Raw genomic sequence first — 24,698 nt, 5'->3', positions numbered from 1 at the left:
GGTTGATATAGCCTCTTGTGTTCCCAGGGCACTTCAGATGCAGAGCGAGCTCTTGCTGTGGCCAGGCTTGTGTAAGTTCTTCCCTGTTTGGTACTGTCTTTGCCTCTCTTGTGGGCTGTGAGGTCTTACTGTTCCTGGGGACTTTGGAGGTGACCACCCTCCTGCTTCCTAGTCCACTACTTTCTGTTTCCAGGTTAAAAGGCTCAGGTTCCCTTCTCTATTTGTTGCGTCCAAGGGCTGCCCTGGGACTCATGTGAACGCACTGTGTCTGGACCCCAGAGAACCTCTGGGTGGGAGCCTATTTTTTAGTGTTTATTTGTGAGGTTTCCTTTGCAGATACTCTCATGACTGTGAACTCTGAGGTTTTAAATCTCATGAAGTGTAGGTAAGACTTACTGTTTCCTAAATTAATGAAGGCAGGAGAGTAATGTGGTTAAGGAGAGGGGCTTTAGACTTAGACCTGGGTTGGAATTCTGGCTTTGCTACCTGCTGACTGTGTGACCTTAGGTAAGTTACTTAACCTCACTGAGAACTTAGCTTCCTCATGTATAAAATGATACCAATAGTACCACCTCCCTCTGGCGTTATAGGGAAGGGTAAATGAAATGATACATGTAAATGTCTTTGCAGTATGTGGCACGTAGTGAGTGTTTAGTAAGTTGTTAGCTATTGTTATTAATTACAACAAGGGTGAGAAGGAACTCGGGCAGTAGTTGCTGCTGGTCACAGACTGGTAACTGTGTATGTAGCAGATGATGAGGAAAGGGTCCTTTCTACATCTGAGACTTGTTTAGAGGAAGCCAGCTGTGCAGCCTAGCACGCAAAGACAGTCCTCCACTTCCTCCAGAACCAGTGCTCTGGGAAAGGGCTCTTGTGCTTATGTCACTTTTGTGCATTATGGCTTTCACTACCCAGTTAGAACTGGAACTCTGGGATGGAGTGCAGTGGGGCTGTCATTTGATATTCGAGTTATCTGATACAGCTCAGAACTAGCAAAATCCTCTACAACTAGCCCTTCCTACATGTGTGAGCACGTTATGTTATTCCTCTAGAGCTCTGCCCAGGAGGAGAGGCGGTTGCACATTTTAGAGACAGGCTTTTTCAGCTTCTGTCTCTGAGGGTTGGTGTGTTTTAGAGGGCCAGGGAACATTAAGAATTCCATGAGCACGGACGCATACCTTTGACTTTATGTCCTACCCTCAAGTTGAATATTTATTACCTTTCCTCCTTCATGTTTTTCCAGAGAAAATGATGTGGCTGGTATCGACGTCAACATGGGCTGTCCTAAAGAGTATTCCACCAAGGTAAACTGATTTCATTGTACTCTTCACAAATACAGGGTGCAGATTAAAGGAGACTGACAAGAGGTGATGACTAAGTACAGTACCTGACTCTGGACTAGATCCTGTACTAATGGGCAAAATGCTCAAAAGGATATTATTAGATCAACTGGCAAAATTGGAATATAGACCATGGTAGATTAGCTAAAAATACTGTATCAGTGAAAATATATGAAGTTGATAACTTCTGTGGTTATGTAAGAATATCCGTATTCTTAGAAAATACACACTGAAATATTTAGGAGTCAAGGGCTATGATATATGTAATTACCCTCAAATGGTTCAGGAAAAATTTTAAATGTGCACACGAACATATACATATATACATAAATAAATACACACACACACACACACACACACACAGCACTCGTGCCCAAGTAATAAAACAAATGATGTAAATGTTAAAAGAAAGAATAAAGTGAACAGGGCTTTGTTTTTTCATGAATAAAAATAGAGGATGCAATACATGTGTCCCCACTGTCATATCAGAATAGACCAGACAGGACTGCTATGGAAGCTCAGAGAAAGCAGCAGAAGGGCAGCCCTTAAACTCAGGATCCTGTGGGGAAATGTAGTCCTTGATGAGGAGGTTTGGGACTCTGCAGGTAGAGGGAGTGGCACAAGCAGGGAGCCAGAGGCCAATGTGAAGTAGAGGCAGGGAACCTTGATTTGACCAGAGGGTTGGGAAGTGGGTAGTGAAGAGGAAGCAGAGGAACACAGGATTGAAAATCTTGGTTGGGACCAAATTAGCTGAATTTTGATTTTAGATGCCTCTGATCTTTTTCGAACAGGGAAGGCTTGTGATCAGAAACTTAGTTTCTTCCCCCAGGGGAAACCAGTGTTACTAGTTTCTTGTTTGTCTTTCCAAATATATTCTATAAATAGAAATACTAATCTGGAAGCCATGTGTCTAGTGGATTCAAGTGGAAAGAGGCCAGAGGTCAGGATACAGATATCGGAGATGAGTGTTTTGGGTCCACAGGAGAGACCAGGGATGGACACAAGAGAAGCCAAATTGGAACAGAATTTGATAGCACTTGGCTGGCAAATGATTGGACTGGGAGTGGGAGGCAGGGTGAGTGGTGGGGGTAGAGGGAGGAAAGACTGGCAGCCAGGAAGATGGTAGGTCTTCAGCGTCATCAGGACTGCTGGAGGAAGAGGATGTTTGGAGCGGATAACAAGGACAGCTTGGGGTTGGCTGAGTGTGAGGCACCAGAGGGATTCCTGCAGGGCTGCCCTGGGAACCTTATCACAGGGTGCGAGGGTCTGCAGTGTAGACATAACAGATGTCCCCATAGCCCACTGCCCAGAGTTAGCCACTCTGCTCTCAGGAGTTAACTTGGCCTGGAGACCTTTGATTTAGGCCAGGAGGCTGAAGACTTCCTGAGGGAAAGGCCCTTTGGATGCTTGAAATCCAGAGGGCCTTGTGGACAGCTGCTTCAAGGAATCGTGGAGGTTTGAAATTGTCTATGAGGAGTTGAAAACATCAGGCTCTGTTTTGCTACCTTCTAATTACTCCTTTGTGTGCCTGAGTTATGTACGGAGCAGAGTTGGAGTTGAAATTGTTGGAATACTCTCCCTGAGATTGTGGAGTGAAAAAAGCAAGGAGCAGAATTGTATAGGGTGTATCACCATTTATATATGGGGGATGGGGAATAAAAATATATATTTACTTTTCTTTTTATACAATATATTTGGAAAGACACACAAGAAACTGGTGACACTGGTTTCCCCTGGGGAAGGAAACTAAGCTTTTACTTGGTTTTGCATAGGGAATAAATTCCCCTTGCAGGGGTGCTCTTCAAAATAATTAACAGCAGTCACAGCACTGGCACTGACCAGTCAGAACAGATACCTCCCAGTGTGCTGTACCAGTACATGCCAGCTGAACATCTGCTCTCTTCTCATGGTTCAAAAACTGAAGTCATGTTAAAAAAATTAATTGAATAGTTTTCCCTCCTTCTAAGGAGGGAGAATTCTTACTCTTTATCCTTTTGAACCTTTAAGATTTTTAATATGTTGCCTATTCTAAAAAGCAAGTTAAGAAGTTAAATAGAAAGGGAGGAAGGAAGGAAATACCAATTGGAAAAGCCATTGTTGTCGAAGGGGCAGTGAGAGTGGATTTTAGATCCTGTGATTCAACAAGGAAGGGCCGGATCGTGTGTGAGGTGAAGGACAGACGGAGTCAGGGTGAGTGGCCAGGGCTTCCTGAAGGCCTGTAAGGTTTGTATCTGGAGGTAGTCCAGGGCTAGTAGTTCTGTTCTTTTAGTTCTCCTCTGAAATGCAGGCTCAGTCTGCGCTGGTTCTCTCTGGTTCTACTGTGTAGTTCTTAAACATGAAATTAAACTGTAATAACTGAATTTAAACCTTCTGAGCACATTCCTTGAGCATTCATTAGTACGTAGTTTATATACTTGACAGCATGTATTTATTGGATTTGTTTTTCTCCCCTTCACCTCACTCTTAATGGGTTCAGATTTTTAACATTCTCCCCTCCTCCACTTATTAAAGTAATTCATACCATTGCCCAGGACTTGGATAGTATAGAAAAGTACAAAAAAGAACAATAAAATCACCAGTAATCACACCGTCAAGAGACAGCCCCTGGTGTTAATGCTGAGATTTAAGTGACTCCAAGGGTTGTTGATTCCATTAGCTAGGGCTTTTGTTAGAGTTTGACATTGGTCTGGGTGCTCAGGACTGGGCTGGCCATTGTTGCTGGCAGGGGATCAGGGCCTGGACAAGGTTTGGAGGTTGTGTGCCTCTGAGTGGCTTTGCTGGCAGAGGTGGTATCCAAGCAAGTGACGGTAGGATAGGAAGAAGTTGCATTTGATCTCATTTCAAAGGAAGAATGACCCATTGTTTTTTTAAGGGCTTGGCAGATGGTGGGGTTTAGTTTATTAAGGCACTGAGACCCTGGGTAGGAAATGGGCAGTCCTGAAAAATGATTTTTTAGAACCCACTTCTAGATAGATCTGTGGGTCTTGCTAAGGGGATCAGAGTGCTGGCTTTTAGAAGTCATCAAACTGATCCCTGATGTTTTGGGCACAGGCGATTGCCAGTGGACCTTGGTTCCTTGGAGGCAAGTGCTGGGGTACTGCCAGGTTGCCATACCACAGGGAGGAGCCACCCTCCTCCAGCTGTAAGAGCCCCTCTGTGTGCTTCTCCTTAGGGAGGAATGGGAGCTGCCCTGCTATCAGATCCTGACAAGATTGAGAAGGTAAGTCCTGCATGAGTGAAAGCAGAGGTCCTTAAACATGCCTATGAACTAGAGTTGCCTGGAACACCTCCCCTACCCTTCCCCCAGATTTAGAGAATCAGTCACTCCACCTGGGGTCTGGAAAGTTTTTCAAAGGCTTTCCAGTGATTTTGACATATAGCCAGGTTCAGAAACCCCTGAGCCAGCCTGCAGTAGCCTTGGAGTTCCTTAAAAGCCCAGGGCTAGGGACATGTCAGTAGAGAGCCAGGGGTCCTGAGGACTCATTTAGAGCCGCCTCTGTATTGCCTCTCTCCCTTCTGAGAAGATCATGAGAGCATATGCCAGGCTACCTGTGGGTGGTGGGCAGGCTCAGTGGCTGTGTGTGTCAGGATGTAGGGGATTGCCCTCTCCCCGGGGGCTTGATGAGAGCATCAGTGGGTGCCCTGCACACTGATGGAGTCCACCATCAGTATGAGAGCAGGCCAGGCCAGGCCAAGGCCATACAAGGTAAGCTGAAGTTAGTCTCCTCTGATCTCCTTCCCTTGGTGATTCTGGTGGCCAGGTTTATGAGGCCTTAGGGTCAGGTTGATGTTTGCCACCAGTGTTGTGAGCTGCCAGTACATGTGGGAGTGACATTTTCTGCCATACCACATGCACCTTTTACTTTCCTCTCGCAGTTCACCAGCTTTTTCCTTGCTGCTCCCCTTAGCTCCTTTGATTTCCTTTTCATTCTCCATCCCCACTTCCACCTCTGGGCTTTAAGCCTCCTAGTGCCTCCCATAGGCTAGAGCAACTTGGGATAAGGCACCACCATTAAGAGCTGCCACTGCTGTGTCAGCAGCTCAACTCTGTTATTCTTCCAGCCCCACTGTGTCTGGGATCTAGGAAAATTTGTGTGTTTATGGGCTAGGTGCCTCCTCATTTTTCCCGTGTGTGGACAGGCACAGATAATGACCTCCAGTCAGACACCTCTATGCAGGCTGGAGTGGATGTGGACAACTGTGGATTCCACACTTAGGGAAGGGGCCTCAGTAGCGGGTGGTTTGCTTCACAGCACATACATACAGGCATTTCTGTTATCCTCTGGCCTCCTGGCTTCTCCCGCCCATGCTGTTGGCTCTGTCCTCGCCACTGCCCTTCTTTGGGCACATTTCACACATGAGGCAGCAGACTTAACACCCCCCCTCAGAAGCTCAGTTCATTTCGTTAATTCTCTGGTTGGCAGGGTGGTCGGTTGAGCCAGGTCGGGCTAGTGGACAGGTTTTGCCTCGTGAAAGAGAGGTTGCAGGCTTCTACAGTAAAGCCAAATGAGACTCAGGAAGAGTGCGATGGATTAGATTCAGGCTCAAATTGTGCTGGCAAACTGGGTGAGCTGGATGAGAGCTTTGTATGTCCTTCCAGGCTTGGTGTTTTAGGTCCATGGTTCCATCTGTGGGAGCATCTCAGGACCACCTTAGAGATTTTTTCAAAATAAGACTGCTTGTTTGGGGGTGATGAAAATTTTTGGAAATAGATAGTGGTGATGGTTGTACGACATCTTGAGCTAATGCCACTAAATTATACACTTAGAAATGGTTAAGACAGACAATTGTATGTATATATGTTTTACCACAATAATAATTTTTTAAAAAGGATGCTATCTATTGAGAATTCTGCATATTCTTGGGGTAGACAGAGGCAGGGAGGGGGTATCAGTCTTTTGAAAGGCAGGGAGGGGGTATCAGTCTTTTGAAAAAGCTTCTCAGGTGACTCTGGTGTACCCTCCCTGGATTAAGAACCTCAGTTTAAGACTCTCTATCAGTAATAGCCTCTCTCTGACCCCTGCCCCAGATTCCCTGGGCCCCCGGCTGCTCAGGGCATCCCCTTGTGTGCACTGCACTTGGGCCATGGCTAACAATCAGCAGGGCCAGGACTTGAGCTCAGTTCTCACTGATTCCCAGGCCTGTGCTTTCCCATCCTCCTCCCTGCCCCCTCCCCAACAACCAGGGGAGCCAAAGTCTGCTTTTCCTGAGTCAGCCAGTGGATCTGGGGAGACGTGCCTGCCCGTGGGTAGATGTGCCCAGATACCAGCCCGTCTCAGGTCCTTTTCCCCCACAGACTTTTCACGCCACAGAGACATGGGGTGTGGCTTGGATCTGGGAGAGTTGGGTCCAGGAGAGGTTCTGCTAGAGTCTGACCAAAAGACAGACTCTATTTGCCCTTTCCTCTCAGTGTGACTCTTGCAAAGGGCTAGGACTTTTCGTTACTAATTTCCTTCCTGGTCCTGAACGTGCACGTGAAATGAACAGAAGATGAACTGAAAAAGGTGCTTAGAGTTGCTTGGATAAAATACCCCAAGAGGAAGTTCTGCAAAACAGAGAACTGGGTCAAACCAGCTGATGTTGCTTAAATCACCAGACATCAGAATATTCTGAGTCAGCACTTGCAAAGGAACCCTCCAGAGATTGTATTGTCAGCTTGAAGGACAGGACTGGAGTGAGAATTTTTATTGTGTATCTTGATGGATCTGGCATTCCCTCTTCCTCCCTTAAAGGGTAGGTGCCCCTTTAAGCCCTGCCAGAGTCACCCTAGGACCTCAGGCCCAGTCAGCCTCCTGGGGCAGCACCTGGGGACTGTTCCTTCCTGTCAGTCTCTGGCAGTTGTGCCTGGGCCAGTAGGCCCTGTCTTGCCCATGATCTGTCCTATCAGCCCAGGCTCTTGGTCTAATGTCTCCTGGAGGGGCCTGCCTTAGCCTGGCCCTGAGAGAAAGGCCTCCTTCACTGGTTCTTGTCTCTGCTGCCCCCACCTGTCTAGAACCAGACTGGCAGCTGCTGCCTGGATGTCCCCTTCTGCTCTGCTGGACAGGGATCCAGTTTCTTGGAAGAGGGCTCTTGGCATCACCTTCCCCCTAGCTTGCCTCACCCAAAATTTTTGATGAGGGAAGAAGATAAGGAGAGCAAGGTCACAGACATGCAGTGTCATCTACACCTTTCTTGATCTCTGACTCTTTGTCTGGACTTGCTACTTCCCTGACACTTTCCCGTGTGACTTTCTTGATCTTTATTTGGAGTCCTTTGCAATTACTATGCAAAATAAACACTTTTAAATATGTGGACTATGTTGTCTTTTCCTTTGACAGTTTCATTCCTGTATATCTGACTCCCCTAAAGAGAGGGGGTACCTGAGGACAGGGCCCAGGACCTGCTCAAACTTTCCTGCTCACTCACTTGCCAGATCCTGGAACAGCACTCAGGAAACATGCCTTCAATCAGGAATGGAGCTGTGAGCCATGTGTTCTCAACCAGGGTTAGGCCTCAGAATCATTTTGAGGAGGGAATGTGTTGGGCAGAGTCTTTTGAAATCACATATTCCTAAGCCCTATCCCTAGAGACTCATTCAGGAAAGATGAGGTGGAATCTAAGATTCTGTATTTCTTAGGCGCTCCAGGTGATTCTGATGTTTGCCCTGGCAAAGGATCACTGTGTTCTGTACAAGCATGCATGCAGATCCATTCATGCATTCATTCACTCACTCATTCATTCATTTACCAAATATATGTATACTGCTATGTACCAGGCAAGGGGCTGCTGGTGCTGGGGCTCTAGCAGAGAAAAAGGTGAACTCCTTCCCTCATGGAGCTTCCATGTATATGTGTGCAACAGGCGCATTCACATGGACATGTACATGGACATAAACATGTCCATGCCACTGGGCCGCACAGGTCTGGAGCAGAATTCATTAGTACAAGCAGTTGTGGTGTTTGTTCCAGAAGAGGCAGATGCTCTTGTATTCTCCCCGCTGCAGATCCTCAGCACTCTTGTTAAAGGGACACAGAGACCTGTGACCTGCAAGATTCGCATCCTGCCATCGGTAAAGATCTTACATCTGAAGGTCCATTTTCTCTGGGGATGCTGATTTGGGGGTGTGAATGATTCTTGAGGGGCTGAATTAGGTTTGGAGGAGGGGGTAGAGCTGAGCCCACTTTAGGAGCTGGCAGCTGCTCCCTCTGTGGCTTCAGTAAACACCCTGTGTGGTCCTGTCCCTCAGCTGGAAGATACCCTGAGCCTTGTTAAGCGAATAGAGAGGACCGGCATTGCAGCCATCGCGGTTCATGGGAGGTGAGTGGTTGCCTTTCTAGTGACTGACTTGCAGGGAGGTTCCTAGCCATCTTAATGATTCTTCACCAGACCCCAGGTGACTACCAGCTTCTCTTCTACATACACAGCCTAGCTCTGCTTAGCTCATTGACATCCCCTAAGTTCAGAGGGCAGTCAAACTCTTTATGGGGGTTGCATTTTTCTTTGTTTCATTCATTGAGCATCTACTGGTGGTAGGCACTACACCAAGCTTTAGAGATACAGAGAGACCAATGGGAAGGAGAAACACCCCTACCCTCAAGACATGTAAATGGTAGAGAATGAGTGATTTGCTCAAAATTATATCACGTAGCCAGGAAGTGGTGGAATTAGAACTCTGACTCTGAATCTCATTTTCTTTACACTACATTCAGCCATAGCTCCTCCCTTGAATGACCCCAGGCGGATTGCTCTTCTTTTAAAGGCACTGCCTCTTTTGTCTGCCCCTGTTGGACTGCCAGCTGTCACAGTGACTACTTTAAACAGTCCTTGAATCTGCTGTCTACTGAGAGCTGAGGTATTGCTGAAGGCTACCCTTGGTTTCCCAGTCGAACTCGCTCCCCGTGTCCAGGATATACTTTTGTACAGAATCCCAGGTCAGCAGACTTTGGCCAGGGTGACCTCTCTTTTGAGTGGTGTTCCTTTTGAGTTCAGGCGTCTTGTAGGAACAGTGCATTTTTTGCTGGTTGTACCTGTTACAGCATTTTCAGAGAAGGGAACCCAGAACTCCAACACATAAAACCAGAAAAGCAGAGCTGTGTGTGTTGAAGCCAGCAGGGGGTGGTGAAAGGCCACACACGCGTACACACAGGCCCCCCCTGGAGGCAGCAGGCTCTGGGCTCAGACTGCCTGGTTTCAAATCCCAGGTCTGGGTTCAAATCCCAGGTCTGCTGCTTGTTGGCTGTGTATCCTTGGACAAGTCATTTAACCTCCCTGAGCACCACAGTCCTCATTTGGAAATTAAGATAATTTCTGCTTGATAGGGTTGTCACGAGGCTTTTATGAGATTATGAATATACAGCCTTGGCATAGTGCCTGGCATAGAGTGTTCTCTGAATAAATAAAGCTATTCCTTTTTCCCAGTAGTTGGAAACACTAGGAAGACAGATTTGGGCGAGTTTAAAGAGGGACTTTCAGGCCATCAAAGCTGTTAAGGATGGGCTAGAATTGGGCTGCTGGGGGTGCAGGGAGGTGGAGGTGGAGGCTGGGTTGATAGGGCTTTCTAAGGCCCTGTGGCCCCTGACACTTTTGTTGAGGAGTATAGCAGAGGGACACATGCAGATAGGACCTGGGCAAGGGCTTTCTGGTCGACCACCTCTCTGGCTTGTCCCTGTGCACAGCTCAAGTTGGGCTTACCTTAGCATCCCTAAGACTCACTCACTCATACACAAGAGCTTCTTGCAGTTGACCTTGGATGCAGGGGCCCTGGGTTGTGGTCTTGCCTCCCCTGCGGCTCTTTGTGACAGCCATGGTCTGTGGCCTGCTCTGGTTGCCGGGCCTACCCTGTGCCAGGTGCCTCTCCCCAGGATCAGCTGCCCAACTTGGCCTCAGCACACGCAGCTGTGTGGGAGTGGCCAGTCTGAGTGGCAGCAGCTGTTCCCAGTCCCTCTGGGAGGGCAAGACCGGGACAGTAAGGGTAGCATTCTTAAGGCACCGTCCCTCATCTCTGGCAGAGGCGAGGGGAAGCTGGGGAGTGGCGGTGTGACCACCCACATCGGCTTCCTGCAGCCATGCCTCACCTGCAGACCTTTGAGAGCTGGACTTGCCTTCTCGGCATGGACCTGTGCTGCCCCTGTCTGGCACAACAGAGGTCAGGGAGAGCCGTCCCCTGTAGCCCAGAGCCCTGTCCCTGCTGGCCGCATGGCCTTCCTGAGGTTCAGCAAGGAGGACAGTAGGATTTGGCTGACATAACCCGGTGCTAAGTGTGACGTGACCTTTGGCACTCAGCCCCCAGCCCCATCTCTTTATCTCCAAGGAAGCGGGAGGAGCGACCTCAGCACCCTGTCAGCTGTGAAGCCATCAAAGCCATCGCCGAAACCCTCTCCATTCCTGTCATAGCCAAGTAAGCCTCCCTCCTTCCTCGTTTATTTTTTTATGCCTCACTTCACTCAGAAGGGATTTGAACTGACAAACAGAAAATGGAATGCGATAGCATCAAAAAATGACTGTAAGAGAAAAGAAAAAAAGGGTGTGACAAAAATGAACTTGGCAATGAGGCTGAGAAGGGCCCATTGTGTCCCTTGGCCTCTGTTGAGTGGCCGACGTAGGTATGCAGTAGACAGGGGCCCAGGACATTCCTATGCACGGGTTGAGGTGGGAGTGTTCAGGGAGAGCAAGAGAGTGGCTGCTGAAACAGGCCCAGGGGAAGGTGACATCACACCCAGAGGTAGGTGTGTAGGGTGTAGGGTGAGGCATCTCAAGCCAGAGCACAGAGAGCCATGGCTCAGGAGCATGAGGCAGGTCACAGACCAAAGCCCAGATGAGCCCAGATCCTGGCCAGTGACAGGACCAGAACCTAGACTGGCAGGTGTGAGGTACCGATGACCAGCCCAAAGGCTTAGCAGTAAGACAGCAGTGTCCTGTTGCCACTGGGGAGCTGGCTTGTGTGGGCCAGTCGGGAGTCCAGCTCAACCCTGTACCTGCCTGATGGCAGGTTGGGAACAGAGACGTTCTGACGCCCTAAAACCCTGACAAAAGGCATGCCTGACTGGAGGGAGGGACGGGGGAGCTAAGGGTGGGGTGGTCCCCAGGCCAAGGAGTGTTAGGGGTGGCTTGGAGAGAGGGTAGGGCTACTCGAGACCCTGGACCCTGTTGCTGCTGTTGCCACCTGAGGGGGGTTCCCCCACCCCCATCCTCACACACAGTGCTGTCTCTGGGCTGAGGCTGCTGCCTGGCTCCTAATGGAACAGACAAAGAGCAGTTTCCAAGGGGCCGCAGGGCGGCTGAAAGGGAAATTGCAACCAAACCGGGCCTCCTTCCTTCCTCTCATGACCACCACTGCGTCTGTTCCCTCTCTAGGGTTTTGACAGAGCCGTCAGTGGGCATATAGGTGCCCCAGCCTGGGGGTTTTCCTGTGATCCCTGTATCCACGTACAGACCCCATCCTTCGGATGTGGGCTGGCTTTAGCCACTGTTCGGAATGAGGGGGAAGGAAGGTAAATGCTCCGGAGTACCTCTTAAGTGCCAGGCACAGTTTGGACTGCTTTATTTTGTTATCTCACTTGGTGCTCCTGACCCCACAGTGGGGTGTGTGTTATAATCTCCAGTGTCCCGAAGCTCTCGTAGCTGAAGGACTTGGCCAAAGCCACACACTGAATAAGTGGCAGATTTAGGAGTTGCCTTTTTCTGAAATTGCTTATACAAGGATGGGGATACCCCTCACCCCACTGTTGCTTTTCAGTGGAGGATCTCACGACCACATCCAAGGATATTTGGATATACAGGACTTTCGACAAGCCACGGCAGCCTCTTCAGTGATGGTGGCCCGAGCGGCCATGTGGAACCCATCCATCTTCCTCAAGGAGGGTCCACGACCCTTGGAGGAGGTCATGCAGAAGTACATCAGATACGTATGTCTATGCACTTTTTCAAAACAAACATTTCTCACTGTCTGCCACATTCCTGCAGAAAGTGCTTTGGGTGAGACCCCAGCCCCCAGCAGCTCTCCTTTTCTTTTCTCTTTTTAAAAATTTATTATTTATTCATTTATTTATTTTTGGCTGCATTGGGTCTTCGTTGCTGTGCACGGGCTTCCTCTAGTTGCGGCGAGCGGGGGCTACTCTTCGTTGCGGTGCGTGGGCTTCTCATTGCGGTGGCCTCTCTTGTTGCAGAGCATGGGCTCTAGGCGCGCGGGCTTCAGTAGTTGTGGCACATGGGCTCAGTAGTTGTGGCTCGCTGGCTCTAGAGTGCAGGCTCAGTAGTTGTGGCGCACGGGCTTAGCTGCTCCACGGCATGTGGGATCTTCCCGGACCAGGGCTCGAACCCGTGTCCCCTGCATTGGCAGGCGGATTCTTAACCACTGCGCCACCAGGGAAGTCCCTCTCCTTTTCTTTTTAGTGTAGCATAGCATTGGGTCTCCCTGGCTGCAATGTGAAGAGCAGGGTGCTGGGGAGGCATGGCCCTACCATCGCCCCCTTCTAAAGCTTTCAAGGCGTGAGGATCATAGCAAGGGCTTCTGGATCCAGGATGCAGTTGGGGCCCCAAACACATGATATCTGTCTCTTAGTCTCTGTCACCCCCTGCCCCCCTACACATACACACGCGTGCACAATGACAGTGGTGTCTGTGTCACTCATGCCAGTGGGTTGGCACCAGAGGAGCCACAGCCAGGAGGAGCCATTGTAGCTGTTGTGAGGACAGATTCTCTCCGTAAAGACGTGTCAACTGGTCGTCAGTCATAGTCACTTCTAAACGTCTTCTCTTGCTAATTCCCAGAATGCTTTAGCCTCTGACTTAGGAAATAGCCTAACTTTGACCCTCTCCTCAGGGAATAGCTTTTTCTTCTCACCCGGGGTTTGATGGTAGTGCCCGGGCATTTCCCTGTAAAGGAGTTTTTTGGCACCTGCACTATTTCCTTGGCACTGCCCTGGCACCCTGTGAGACTCTGACCAGCTGTGCATATCTGTTGGCAAAGACGGTGAGTGGTCCTCAAATTCCTCAGTGAGTTGGGCCTGAGCAGAGAGTGCAGCCCTCACCCTGAGCAGACTTCCACCCTCCTCTTCAGTTCTGGAGCTCCTACCCACCTGGGGTGTCAAGAGCTTCTCAGATCCTCAGGCTGCCATGGGCAGTTGTGGCTGCCATGACATGTGGGTGTCCCCAGGGCTGTGCAAACTGGGGGCGGTAGGAGGCCCTGAGGCCTGTGCCCAGAGCTGGGCAGCCTCTGTTCTAGAGCCTCTTCTGCTTGACGCTGCAGCCTTCATCCCCTTGGTTCTGGGTGTCCTGTTGGGCAGGCTGGCTCTCCAATGGCCTGGGTCAACCAGAGGCAAGGGGGACTTAGCTCAGTCTAGGTCGGCCGGCTGGCAGATCTGTGGCAGGGAAGGCACGTTCAGTAGTGCCAAGCTTGCTCACTGGCTGAAAGGTGATGTTATCCTTCCTTCTCAGCCTGTCCCTTGGCAACTCCTCAAGAGGGTGTGTTGGGCCAGAGAAAGGGAGTGGCTTTCAAGCATACGCAGGGCTGCTTCTGGTCCAGCCAGGTGCCTTCTGTCCCAAACAAGCTGAGTCAAGGCCTTGCTGCCGGCCGTGGCTTACCCACGTATCCCTGCTTTGTCCTGAGCATGTGGTGGCACCTCCAAGGCACTGAAGACATAGGCCTTGCTGGAGGTGTTAGAAGATTTGATAGGGGGCGAGAGGGGGAGAGGGTTCTGGGGGGCTGGGGCACCCTTTACCCACTGCTCTCCTGCCTGCCCCAGCCAGGCCGACTTCCACTGGGTATCCCTGGGCAGTTGTCTGGCCTCCCTGAGCCTGCATTTCCCAGTCTGGGTAGTGGTAACTACTTGTTTAGCTCAATGAAGTGACAAGTAACACGTGCGAACATGCTTGGTCAATGGTGCTGGACTTTTCCCATGCTGGGAGAAATTGGAGACAGGCTGTTTAAGATGTGGGAGGGGCAGGCTCTCACTATGGTTATAAGGAGTAGAAGAATCTCACCCCTGTCCTGGGGCTGGTCCTGCCACACCAGAACTTGGCTGTGCCCCCCTCCCTGCCTTGGAAGATGCTCAGCAACAGGTCCTCTGTGGTAGCCGATGCAGGAGGAGCTCCCTGCACATCTGGACCTTAGTCAGGCTGTCCAGTAGAGTGTGCTCCTGACTGTGGGCCTCAGCTGTGACCCTCAAGCATTGTGCCACTAACTAGAGGAGTAGATGGCCAAGATCGAGAGGGCTCTTTTATGGGGTCACACTGCCTCGGCTGCAAGCCCCTCTGATGCCCCCTTGGAGCCCCTTTTCCTGCCATCAGAGCAGAGCTCAGGCCTGAGAGCCTGCCTGGGCAGCAAGGGGGCTCATGGCAGTTCTTCTCTCAGGCTGTGCAGTATGACAACCACTACACCAACACCAAGTACTGCTTGTGCCAGATGCTACGAGAACAGCTGGAGTCGCCCCAGGGGAGGTTGCTCCATGCCGCCCAGTCTTCCCAGGAAATTTGGTGAGAGGGGCAATGGGCTGTTCATCTGTCCTTGCAGACATTACCCAGACTTGACCCTGAGCCCTAAGCTGACTCTACCAGGGGACCCAGGACACAGCTTCTGGAGGTGGATGTGCCAGAGTGGGGAGGTGTTACAGCTTTGCCTCACAGAAGGGGGCGCTTTCAGATCTTTAGAACTTTCCATCCCTGGACTGATCTCAGCAGCAGAGTTTCGGGAACTAGGGCACCAGTAGGATGGAGGAAGGTGAGGGCTGGGCTCGGGAATCCCTGGGGAGGAAGGGGCTTTCCTGGTAACAGATCTGTCACATGCCAGGCCACCAAGATCCAATGGTTAGGAGAGTTGGGGTTGTAGAATGGAGCCCCTGGCCTGAGCCGGCACCCACACCCCATCACTTTGCAGTCTGAGAGGCCACCCCTTGATCCTCTAGATCTGGTAGAGCTACAGCTCAGGTGGTTGACATTTGGGGCCCCTCACAACCTGGTCTAGTGCCTGTTCCCACAGCTCCCTGTCTGCCTGTGCTTGTACGGGGTCTCCTGCCTGAATGCTGTCTCCCCCGCACATTAGCTGTCTATACTCTCCTTCCTCCAGAGAAGCCTTTCTGGACTAGGCTTGCCCTCAGGCAGCCATCTTCATGAATGTCCTCCAGCCCTTAAGATGCTTCCTAGAGGGAAGAGCCTTGCCAGAACCTTCCTCCTCTCCCTGGTCTTGTGGTATTCATTCTGTGCCTAGCCCATGTAGCTTAACCAGCTGGACCCAGGTATCTTGTGAGCTCAAGAGGACAACTCTCAAGAGTATCACTCTGTAGCTCTGCGTGGTACCTCAGTTTAGGCTTGGCCTGTGTGTGGTCGGGGCGGGAAGTGGGGACAGTCAGTGGTCAGGCCTCCGTGTCTTCCTCCCACGGGCCTGCATGAGGACAAGGCTGTGCATATCCCCAGCGCTTGGTCAGCATAGCTCAACTCACTCACTGCTGGCTAGGGACACCTGCCTGTGTGTTCCTCCTCAGAAGAGAGGCTGCAGGTGACCTTTGGAATCTATTCCACCCAGCCCAGCCTGCCCTCCAGTGCTCACGCTCAGGGACCTGCATTCATTCTCCATCTGTCAGTTCAGGCTGATCACAGGGGTGTGTAGAAAGCACCTTCTGATGGCTAGGCCCTGGTGGTGTTTGGGTATATGTGGGGGGCATTTCTCAGTGGTGGGGTCCTGGGCTCCTGCAGTAGTTTCCTGAATGCTGGCTCCACTAAGGGGCTTCCCCTACTCTGCTTGTCCCTTCATAGTGAGGCCTTTGGCCTTGGTGCCTTCTATGAGGAGACCACACGAGAGCTGGACGCCCGGCGGGCCAAACTCTTGGCCAGGAGCCCAGAGGAGGTGGAGGAGCCAGCTGAAGACACCTCTGGTATCATTAAGATGGCTGTCAAGTTTGACCGGTAGGTCTCCAGCTTGGCCTCAGCTTGGGCCAGGGCCAATGTCCTCAGGTCTGACTGGGCCAGCAAGCTGGCTGCCATCCATGGTTAATGCCAAGCTTAGGGACCACAGATCTCCTTGGTTTGGATGATTGTTCTCAGTTTTCAGCAACCCAAAGAAGGCACTTTGGAGAAGACAGTCGCTGAAAGCCCAGGCAGTGCTGTCAGGGTTGTGCATGCTGTCCCAAGGGTGACTAAACTATACCTTTCTCCTGACCCACCCCTTCCCACAACTCAGGCTGGGGAGACTTGTCCCCTCTGTTCCTCAAAGTCTGTGTTTTCTCCTTGGCCCTCAGGAATTAGCTGCCTGCAGGGAGCTCCAGAAGAGCAGCAGGACCTAAACCCTCATCTGGCTAAACAGCCTACCCTCACTGCCCCTCGCTAGCCCTGTGGTGCCCTCTCTAGGCAGAAATAGCCTCAGGCCAATTATTGCCTCAGACTGTGACTCAGCTTTGAATGGGGCCCTCATCCTTGTCTCTGTGATCTGGAATCTGAACCTTTCTGGGATCCCCAGGCCCAGACCAGGAGTCAGTCTTGTCTGGCAAAGTCTTGGGAGGAGGGATGTAGGCACAGCTGTTGGGCAGTCATATCCAGGGAGAGCTCCTGGTGGGAAGCTGGAACATCACGCTTCCCACCCTGTTACCGCCTGACTCTGAAACTGGAGTCCACTGTGCCCAAGGCAGCAGCGGATCATCCTGACACTTGGTGGACATAATCAGGGTGGGCCCTGAGCTAGATCCTGAGACCACTGTATGGCCACCTGTGTCCCCACTCCCACCCACTCCCTCCTGATATTGTCTTGAGAGGCAAATTGTACCTTCCTTCTTGGCTGTTGAAGGCTCTTTTCCAGGCTGGAGCTCAGAGTGCTGGAGTTCACTTCCCATTCCAATTCCCCAAGCAACTGAAGCCCATCTTCCCTTTAGGTAGAACTCAGGCCCCAAGCCACTGGTGGGACAGAAATGGGAGCTCAAGGGAATAGGTTCAGGAGTCCTAAGGCAGCAGTTTGCTGTCCCAGTTCCTGCAGCTCCTACCAGGAACTGAGTAGGGCCCCTGCTGAGGAATGGAGTGCTCATGGTAGGTGGGCCCTGACACCTTTCCCTCCTTCCCCAGGAGAGCATACTCACCCCAGATCACCCCCAAGATGTGCCTGCTGGAGTGGTGCCGGAGGGAGAAGTTGGCACAGCCTGTGTATGAAACGGTGAGTTCCTGCCTGTGGCCTGCCCTGCATCCAGCCCACAGCACTCCCATGGCTAGTGCCGCCACCCCGAGTCCACCCACAGCTCGTACCTGCACTCCAGACTGTTTGGCTGGAGCCTGGCTTTGCCTTCTTTGCCTTCTAGCTCCTTCCCTTTGACAGTGGACCTGTTGTCTAGTTCTGGCCACTTTCATAAAACTGAACTAGAGACCTGAGTAAGAGGCTGCTTCCGCCAGTCCCCTCCAGTGGCATTGCTTAGGCAAGAGAGACTTCTCTGGAGAGGGCCAATTGGCTTAGGAAGGACGCTCAGACCTAAAAGTTAGACTGACATGTTTTTGGACCAGGCCTCAGCCAGTGGGGCACAGAATTGGGCCCCATGTCTGGGGCCCCTCAGGGGAAACTTTGAGACAGTCTTGCTTCACTTTCTTTGGTCCCCATGGCCTGTTCAGGTTGCTCTGTCTCTTTTGGACTGGCCTTCTGACCTCCAAGCTTGTATCTTCTGGGCCTTGTGTTCCCTTCTGCCAGAGTGACTTTTCCAAAACGAATTTGATTCTGTCCCCCTTGCTCGCGTCCTCATCAGCTCCTCAGTGCCTTTGGGATCAAGCCCTACTACCTCAGCACAGAGCACGAGACCCCCATGTGTCTTTCTGCTTCAGGTCACATCCACTCAGCTCTCTGTCCGCCACATCACCTGGTCGCTCTGCCAGGTGTACCTTCTTTGCCCCAGTCCTTGTCCCCTCTCACCGCTTTGCCATCTGTTGAACTCCTTCTCATTTTGGGGGACCTGGCCCACCCAGATGTCAGTAGGAGGAAGCTCCATAGTCACATGCAGCTAAGGGCTCTGACGGACCTTTGCTTAGGTCCATGACAGAACTCCTGACACACTGGGATGTCACTGACTGTTTGTGTATCTACCTTTCTTCCCTGGAAGATGCACTAGGCACTTCTGCCGGGGAGGAGCATGTGATACAGGTAGCCTTCATTTGATTTAGGTGGGAAGGACTTCCCTCCAGGGCTTGGCCCTCTTGCTCTCATGCAGCCATCCCTGTTTCCTTTGCTCTCTCTGTACCAGGTTCAACGGCCCCTGGATCGCCTCTTCTGTTCTGTTGTCACTGTTGCCGAACAAAAGTACCAGTCCACCTTGTGGTGAGTTTCCTTATCAGTGGGCATGAGGCTTGTCAGCAGGGCCTGATCCTCGCATTGGCCTGGGAGGGTTAGGGGGATGGTGTACCTGGGCAGTGGCATCCCTGGGCGATGACCCCTTCCCTAGGTTTGTCAGAATCTCTGCCAAGGGTGTGTAGAGTAAGGCCTCCCAGACTCTAGTCCTGTAACCAGTCTGCCTGTCTTCCTGCCTTATTGCCCCATGCCTCGTCTGCCTAGGGACAAGTCCAAGAAACTGGCGGAGCAGGCTGCAGCCATCGTCTGTCTGCGGAGCCAGGGCCTCCCTGAGGGTCGGCTGGGTGAGGAGGGCCCCTCCTTGCACAAGCGCAAGCGGGAGGCCCCTGACCAAGACACTGGGGACCCCAGAGCTCAGGAGCCAGCCATGCCTGGGGAGCTGTGCAAGAAGCCCTTTTTAGCCTTGGCAAGTGGTAAAGAGAGCCCACTGGAAGGCTGGTGACTACCATCCCTACCCTGGTCAGCCCCTCTCTGGGCCTGGCCCTAGGATGGCTATGGGTGCAGAGCATCAGCCAGATGCCACTGGACAACTTGCTGCCACTGCTGGCAGGAATTAAGAGGTTCTGGCCTGGGCCAGCAGCCTGGAGCACAGGCCAGGAGATCCTCAGAGTGCTCATCTCCTTTGGTGGGTCTGAGTAGCAGAGCCAAGTTCCCAGTGACCTCAGTATTTTCTTTGAAAACAGGAGCTTTTCAGGTGGCACCTCCCCAACCTGACATTGGTACAGTGCAATAAAGACACCCTCCACCCTTACCCACGGCTGGTTGCTTCGGCCTGGCACCTTTACACATGGACAGATGTCCTGGCATAATTATTCTGCTTCTACCCTCTGTGCAGAGCTGGGGCTTTCTAAAACATTTCTCCTACCCATCCTTATGAGTCTAGATGGAGGTGGTGGGTTGGTTATCACCTTTAATGCTCACTGGACTTGAGTTGAGCCAGGAAAGTCCAAGAAGCCCATTCTCCTGATGGTAAACTTGAGGTACTGGCCATCAGTTGGCTTTCCTGATGAGAGGTGATGTGGAATCTGGGGGAATGATTAGGGTATCTGGTGCCCTAGTAAGGGACCAGCTCAGGTGAGGGGGGGTTGCTGGGTCTGACCCCAGCTAGAGCTCAGACCTGTGAGGTGCCTGCTCTGAGCAGAGGACACTGGAGACTGCTGATGGCAGCAATTTGGGGGCCTTGTGATTGCCTGCCCATGCCACTGCCCACCCCGCCTTCCGCCCCCACCATCCTGTTCGGGCCGGAAGGAAGTGGCAGATTCTCTTTAATTTCCTTCTGGCAGTGAGAAGCAAACAAACAGCTACTGCATCTTATGGGGCCTCCCCCACCCCGCTTACTGGGAGGGGCGTTCTGACCAAAGGTCCCTGCCCAGCACCGCCTCTGCTTCCTCAGCTGTAAACATGCTGCTTTTCCTCCCCTTTTCAAAGCTCTGTGAGGAGGGGGGATTCCCCTCTGGGCCAAGGCCTTGTTTCTCCCATCTACTCAGGGTCAGGCCCCTGTGCCAGTCAGTACCCCCAGCCCTGATGACCTGAATCAGGGGTTGGGCAGGTAAGGCCCCTGTCTCAGTCCCGGAGCAGCCCCTCCCTGCACCCACACTTGCTCTTCTGTTTGCAGATAAGGATACCAATACCAGTGGCCTCCCAGAGCCCATCACTCTTTGACCTTGGGCAAGTCACTTCTAGTTCTTGCTGGGCCCAAGGGCCCTTCTCTGAGTGGGATCAGCTGTTCTCTTCCTGCTCGAGGCTGGCTGGAGGATAGTCTCGCCCTATGATAGCGGCACTGTGCAGCTAATGGGGTCACTCCATACCGAGGCTGCCCTAACTAACTTCCCAGACCAGTGCTTCCAGAGAAGGAGCCCCACCCAGGAGAGAGACTGAGGCTTGGTTCAGTCTCAGCCATCAAACTTTAGGCACAATTTATTTCTGATTTTTCTTACAAAAAACTGTTTCAGTCAAAATGCCCCCTTTGCCGTTCCTCATACCCCAACTGGAACAGGACAGACAGAGAGGCCCCAGTGGACCCCTCAGGCATCCTGAGCTAGTCAGAACTTGTGGGAGGACCCTGTGTGGGCCAGGTACCAAGTCTTAAGATCCACTTCCCTGGTGGGGTTGGGCTCTGTCCTCAGACCTCTTCTGCCATCAGTGTGGTTTCCCTGGGGAAGCCCCTTCTCTGGAGGGGTCAGGTTCATTTCTGGGCTATGGGGAAGGAAAGGCAGGGGTAGAGGTCAGTCGCTAAGATAGAATTTAGAGTGTGGGGACTTTGAAGGCCCAGGAAAAGTAGTGGGGAAAGGGTTAGTCACAGGGGAGCAGGTGGGGAGGGGCTAGTATGTGTTCCTTGACTGAGGATGTCTGGCAAAATCCTGGTTGAATATGTTGGCCCTCAAATGGTCTCGCTTTAGCACACATCAGTGATGCCTGCCCTGGTCTCAGAGAGACCTGCCTAAGAGCTGGGACCAACTGGGAGGGCCCAGTCAGGTCTGAAAGCGCCACCCACTGTTCTCATCATGCCCACCTTAAACTCAGGCCACTTAGATGCCCAAACCCCTCTCTGGTCTGGTGACCACCATACTTATCCATCCATTCCAGCCACCCTGATTGAGGACTTCCTCTTAGCTCATCATATTTTGGGGACACATGGTTTTGATATGAGCACAAGAGGGAGGGACAAGGCTGGAGAGGGTGGCAGGTCTTCCGAAGGCCACAGCAAGCGGACTGGACTTGGTGCAAAGATGGGTGGGTAATCTCTTGCCCCTGCAGTCCTGCATACTCAGTCCTTCCAGGTGTCACTCCTGCTCAAAACTCCTCCATGGCTCTCAATTGCCCCCTGGATCAAGTCCAAACTCCTCAGCCTAGCACTTGAGGACAAAGTGCTGACCCTGTCTTCTCAGCACCATGTGCTGACTTCAGCAACTAACTTTCTTCGATTGTAGTTGGCTGGTCATATCGCCTCCGCCCAGATTGGGAGCTGCTCAAGGGCACTCCTTGTGTCTCTTCTGGCCAGCCTGGGCATGGGGGTAGGGAGCAGGCACAGAGGAAAAATCAAACAAGAGCTTGTGTTGGGGGGATGTGTGCCATGGAGAGGAGGAACTTTTCTAAACTCTGACTTTCCTCCAAGGCTCCTATTTGCCCTAATCTGGAACAAGGGGGGCTGGACTGAGCTAAGCTGTACCATTCCATGGCTCAAGAGGCCACAGGAGAGCCTTCAGTGATGAGAATTCAGGGCCAGGCCTGTGGCAGCTGATGGAAGGGATGGTTTTCCTCAGTCTTGAGCCTGGCTGGCATTCACACAGGAGGGAGGGGGACCCACACAGTCCTTGTCCACCAGCCCGGCCAAGTCTGGGGTTCTGTCTGTTGCACTGGGTCCCTGGGCCTCCTGGTTTCACAGGGCTCTCAGAAGGCTGGAGGTGGGTCAGATGGCCTCCTGCCACCTAAGAGAGCTTTGGAGCTGACCTGAGGAGGAGCTTATGGGGGAGGTCCTGGACCTGGCTAAGGAAAAGGGGTGGAGAGAGTTTGTATATTGATGTCTGTGTATTGATTCGTCACAGCCTGCAGAGCTCCCAGCCATTGCTGCCTTTCTTACAAAGGCGGTAACACTCTTCCTACAGTGGTGCCCACCCCCTGCCTCAGCCCTCATCACTCCAGGTTAGGGTTCTCAGTTTCCTCCAGAGCAGAAACCTTCCCCAAGACATGAGCCCTTTTAAGTGTTCTCCAGGTGCATGGTAGCTGGGAACACAGATGCGTCGCTAAGCATTTGATGAATGGGTGAATTTTTCAAGCCACCTATAGCTTCTCTGATCCCTTCCCAGTGGTGGGGCTGACGGGCCCATGATCTCCCTCTTGCCTTCCCCCCTGGCCTGGCTGGCTGAGCCCCTGGTTCAGGTAAAGTCATGTGTGGAGGGCAGAGGGGTTATATGAAGGTCCATTTTCTCCATCCAGATGATAACCTGGGAGGTATTGTGGGGGGGTGGTAGGGGGCACACATCCTGAAACTGCATCATTTTATGACGAGGAGAGGTGAGCTGGCTAAGCTTCTGGGGCCTTTTACTATACTAAGGGTCATGTTACATGTAGTACTAATCGGCAGACCAACGATCTGCCTGGGGCCGAAAGCTGTAAAGTTAGTGTGGAGTTTGGGCTCTAAATTCCACACCTAGGCCCTCAAGGTTGGAGATCCTTTGAAGGCAGTACTGCTTATTGGAAGGCTGTTTCACCCACTTAATACCATTTGCTCCCTCTCCTTGACTACTGTTATCTCCTTCTGCCTCTAACCTTCCCCTCCCCCACTCCAATCCAGAGATTCATTCAGAATTCTGAACATGGAAGTCTTCTGCTGGAAACCCTTTTGTGGCTCCCTCCTGCACTCAGGATAAAGTCCAGATACCTTGCAGTGGCTTGCAGTACCCTGCCCCTTCATCTGGCTTAACCTTTGGCTCCTGTTCACTGCGTGAACTCTCTGGTCTCCAAGTCTTTGGAAATCTGTTCTCTGCCTGGAACCATCTTTCTCACTTCTTGCCCATCTCTCCAATTCTTACTTAGCCTTGTGGACGCCTGCAGCCTGGGAGATTATGAGCCTTCTCTGAGCTCTTGGCACAGCCCTAATCTCTTTGGACAGTGATTATAGATTTGCTTGCCTCCTCTCCCTGATGCCTGAAGGGAGATTAATTTATCTCTGCCTCCCCAGGTCCAGCACAGGCATGGGTACAGAGCACAGGGCAGGAAGTTTTCTGACCTCAGGGGTGAACCAATCCAAGATAAACGTCTCAACGGCTCTGTACGTTCCCTGTCCTCCTGACCCCAGGCCTAGTTGGGCTCTCCCTAGGGCTCCCTGGTAGCTCAGTTGTCAGTCCACATATTGAGACATCTCTGGAGGGTGCTCGACCTTGCCCTCTTCTCCAGTGGCTTTTGTGGACAGCGTGGGATGTGCCTGGGCTCTTGCACCTGCACCCAAGTTTCTGAGCCATAGCAACTTGGTTCCTCTGGCAACACACTTCTAGGGATGCTGTGCCCTTCGCAGCCTGGAGCTAGGGGAGTTGGTCACCGCCACCTCTTCCAGCTCTCTGTCCACCCTGTGCCTTGGAGGAGCCCTAAGTAAACAAGCCAGGCTCAGCGTCCCTGGGCCCGGCCTCCACCTCAGGGCCCAGGAGGAGGCATCTTGGGTAGTCTCCAGGCAAGACAGGCCCACTGGGGAGGGGCAGAGAGTGAAACTGTTCTGACGCAGTGTCATTTCCTCCCCCCTAACAGCCACTCAGTTTGGGTAACACAATCCCTCCTGCTTTAACCTATGTGCATCGCGATGCAGAGGTCGCAGAGCCCGTTGAATGGTGCGAGTTCACGACGGGGTTTTCCCGTTCAGTCGGCCTGATTTACAGCAGGGACAGACCCTGCCCCTGGGCTTTGCCAAGGCCTCGAATGCGCCGGCTGTCCTCGAAGGAGCAGCTGCCAGGCCGGCTGACGGCGAGCAGACAAAGGCTCAGCCAGCAAAGCGCAGACCCCGCCCCGCAAGGGTGCGTCTGCAGCGACTGGTAGCTCAGACTTGGGCCTCGTTGCGCAACCCAGGTTTCCTCTGGCTCCGCCCCACCTTAGCTGGAAGCCTGACCCAGTCCCAGCCTTCTCGAGACTCCGCCATTAAGGCTGGGGTAAACGGATGAGGGAGTGAGTGATGTCCACGTAACCCTCCGGGGCGCTGTTACCTTCCCCAAACCCAGCCAGGCAGGAATAACACTGCAGCCGCGTGTCACCGCACCCTTAACCCCAAGGCTCTTGGCGCCCCTTCCCCAACGTGGGGTCTGCCTAATAAGGCAAGGGATCTCTGACTGGCAGGTGGTGGGCCCCTCAATATAATTAGAGGGCTATCGACCTCACACCCTGGTACCGGGTCCTGGCTTAGAAGGAGTTGATGCAAACTACGACTCCCAAGAGGTAGTAGGGCTATCCGGCTCTCCATAATCACGTGACTTCCTTCTCCTGGAGAGGTAGTCACGCGGTAGGCCGGTGAGGGGGCGGTGCCATCGGGCTCGTCCGCGGCGCCAGTGGCCTATGGGCGGCCGGGTCAGATGGGCGCGCGGTAGGGGGCG

The 24,698-nt window shown here is 52.3% G+C and overlaps 1 protein-coding gene across 5 annotated transcripts in view; it reads left to right on the top strand.

Moving 5' to 3' along the window:
• The window catches only part of DUS2 (dihydrouridine synthase 2), a 45,112-nt gene extending 25,737 nt beyond the window's left edge, over positions 1-19,375 (top strand). For all 5 annotated transcript variants that reach the window (XM_057534790.1, XM_007198157.2, XM_007198158.3 and 2 more), the window contains 12 exons: positions 28-71; positions 1,244-1,304; positions 4,513-4,560; positions 8,323-8,388; positions 8,566-8,636; positions 10,630-10,716; positions 12,055-12,223; positions 14,671-14,792; positions 16,068-16,217; positions 17,364-17,451; positions 18,521-18,594; positions 18,829-19,375. In XM_057534790.1, the coding sequence (XP_057390773.1) occupies positions 28-71; positions 1,244-1,304; positions 4,513-4,560; positions 8,323-8,388; positions 8,566-8,636; positions 10,630-10,716; positions 12,055-12,223; positions 14,671-14,792; positions 16,068-16,217; positions 17,364-17,451; positions 18,521-18,594; positions 18,829-19,066 (1,218 nt within the window). In that variant the 3' untranslated portion in view covers positions 19,067-19,375. The remainder of the gene's footprint in view (positions 1-27; positions 72-1,243; positions 1,305-4,512; positions 4,561-8,322; positions 8,389-8,565; positions 8,637-10,629; positions 10,717-12,054; positions 12,224-14,670; positions 14,793-16,067; positions 16,218-17,363; positions 17,452-18,520; positions 18,595-18,828) is intronic.
• The last annotated feature ends 5,323 nt before the right edge of the window (positions 19,376-24,698 follow it).

The sequence above is a fragment of the Balaenoptera acutorostrata genome, chromosome 19 (assembly GCF_949987535.1).
Source record: "Balaenoptera acutorostrata chromosome 19, mBalAcu1.1, whole genome shotgun sequence".
NCBI lineage: Eukaryota > Metazoa > Chordata > Mammalia > Artiodactyla > Balaenopteridae > Balaenoptera > Balaenoptera acutorostrata.
The sequence above is the reverse complement of the archived record's forward strand: the minus strand, read 5'-3'. Positions and strand labels throughout refer to the sequence as shown.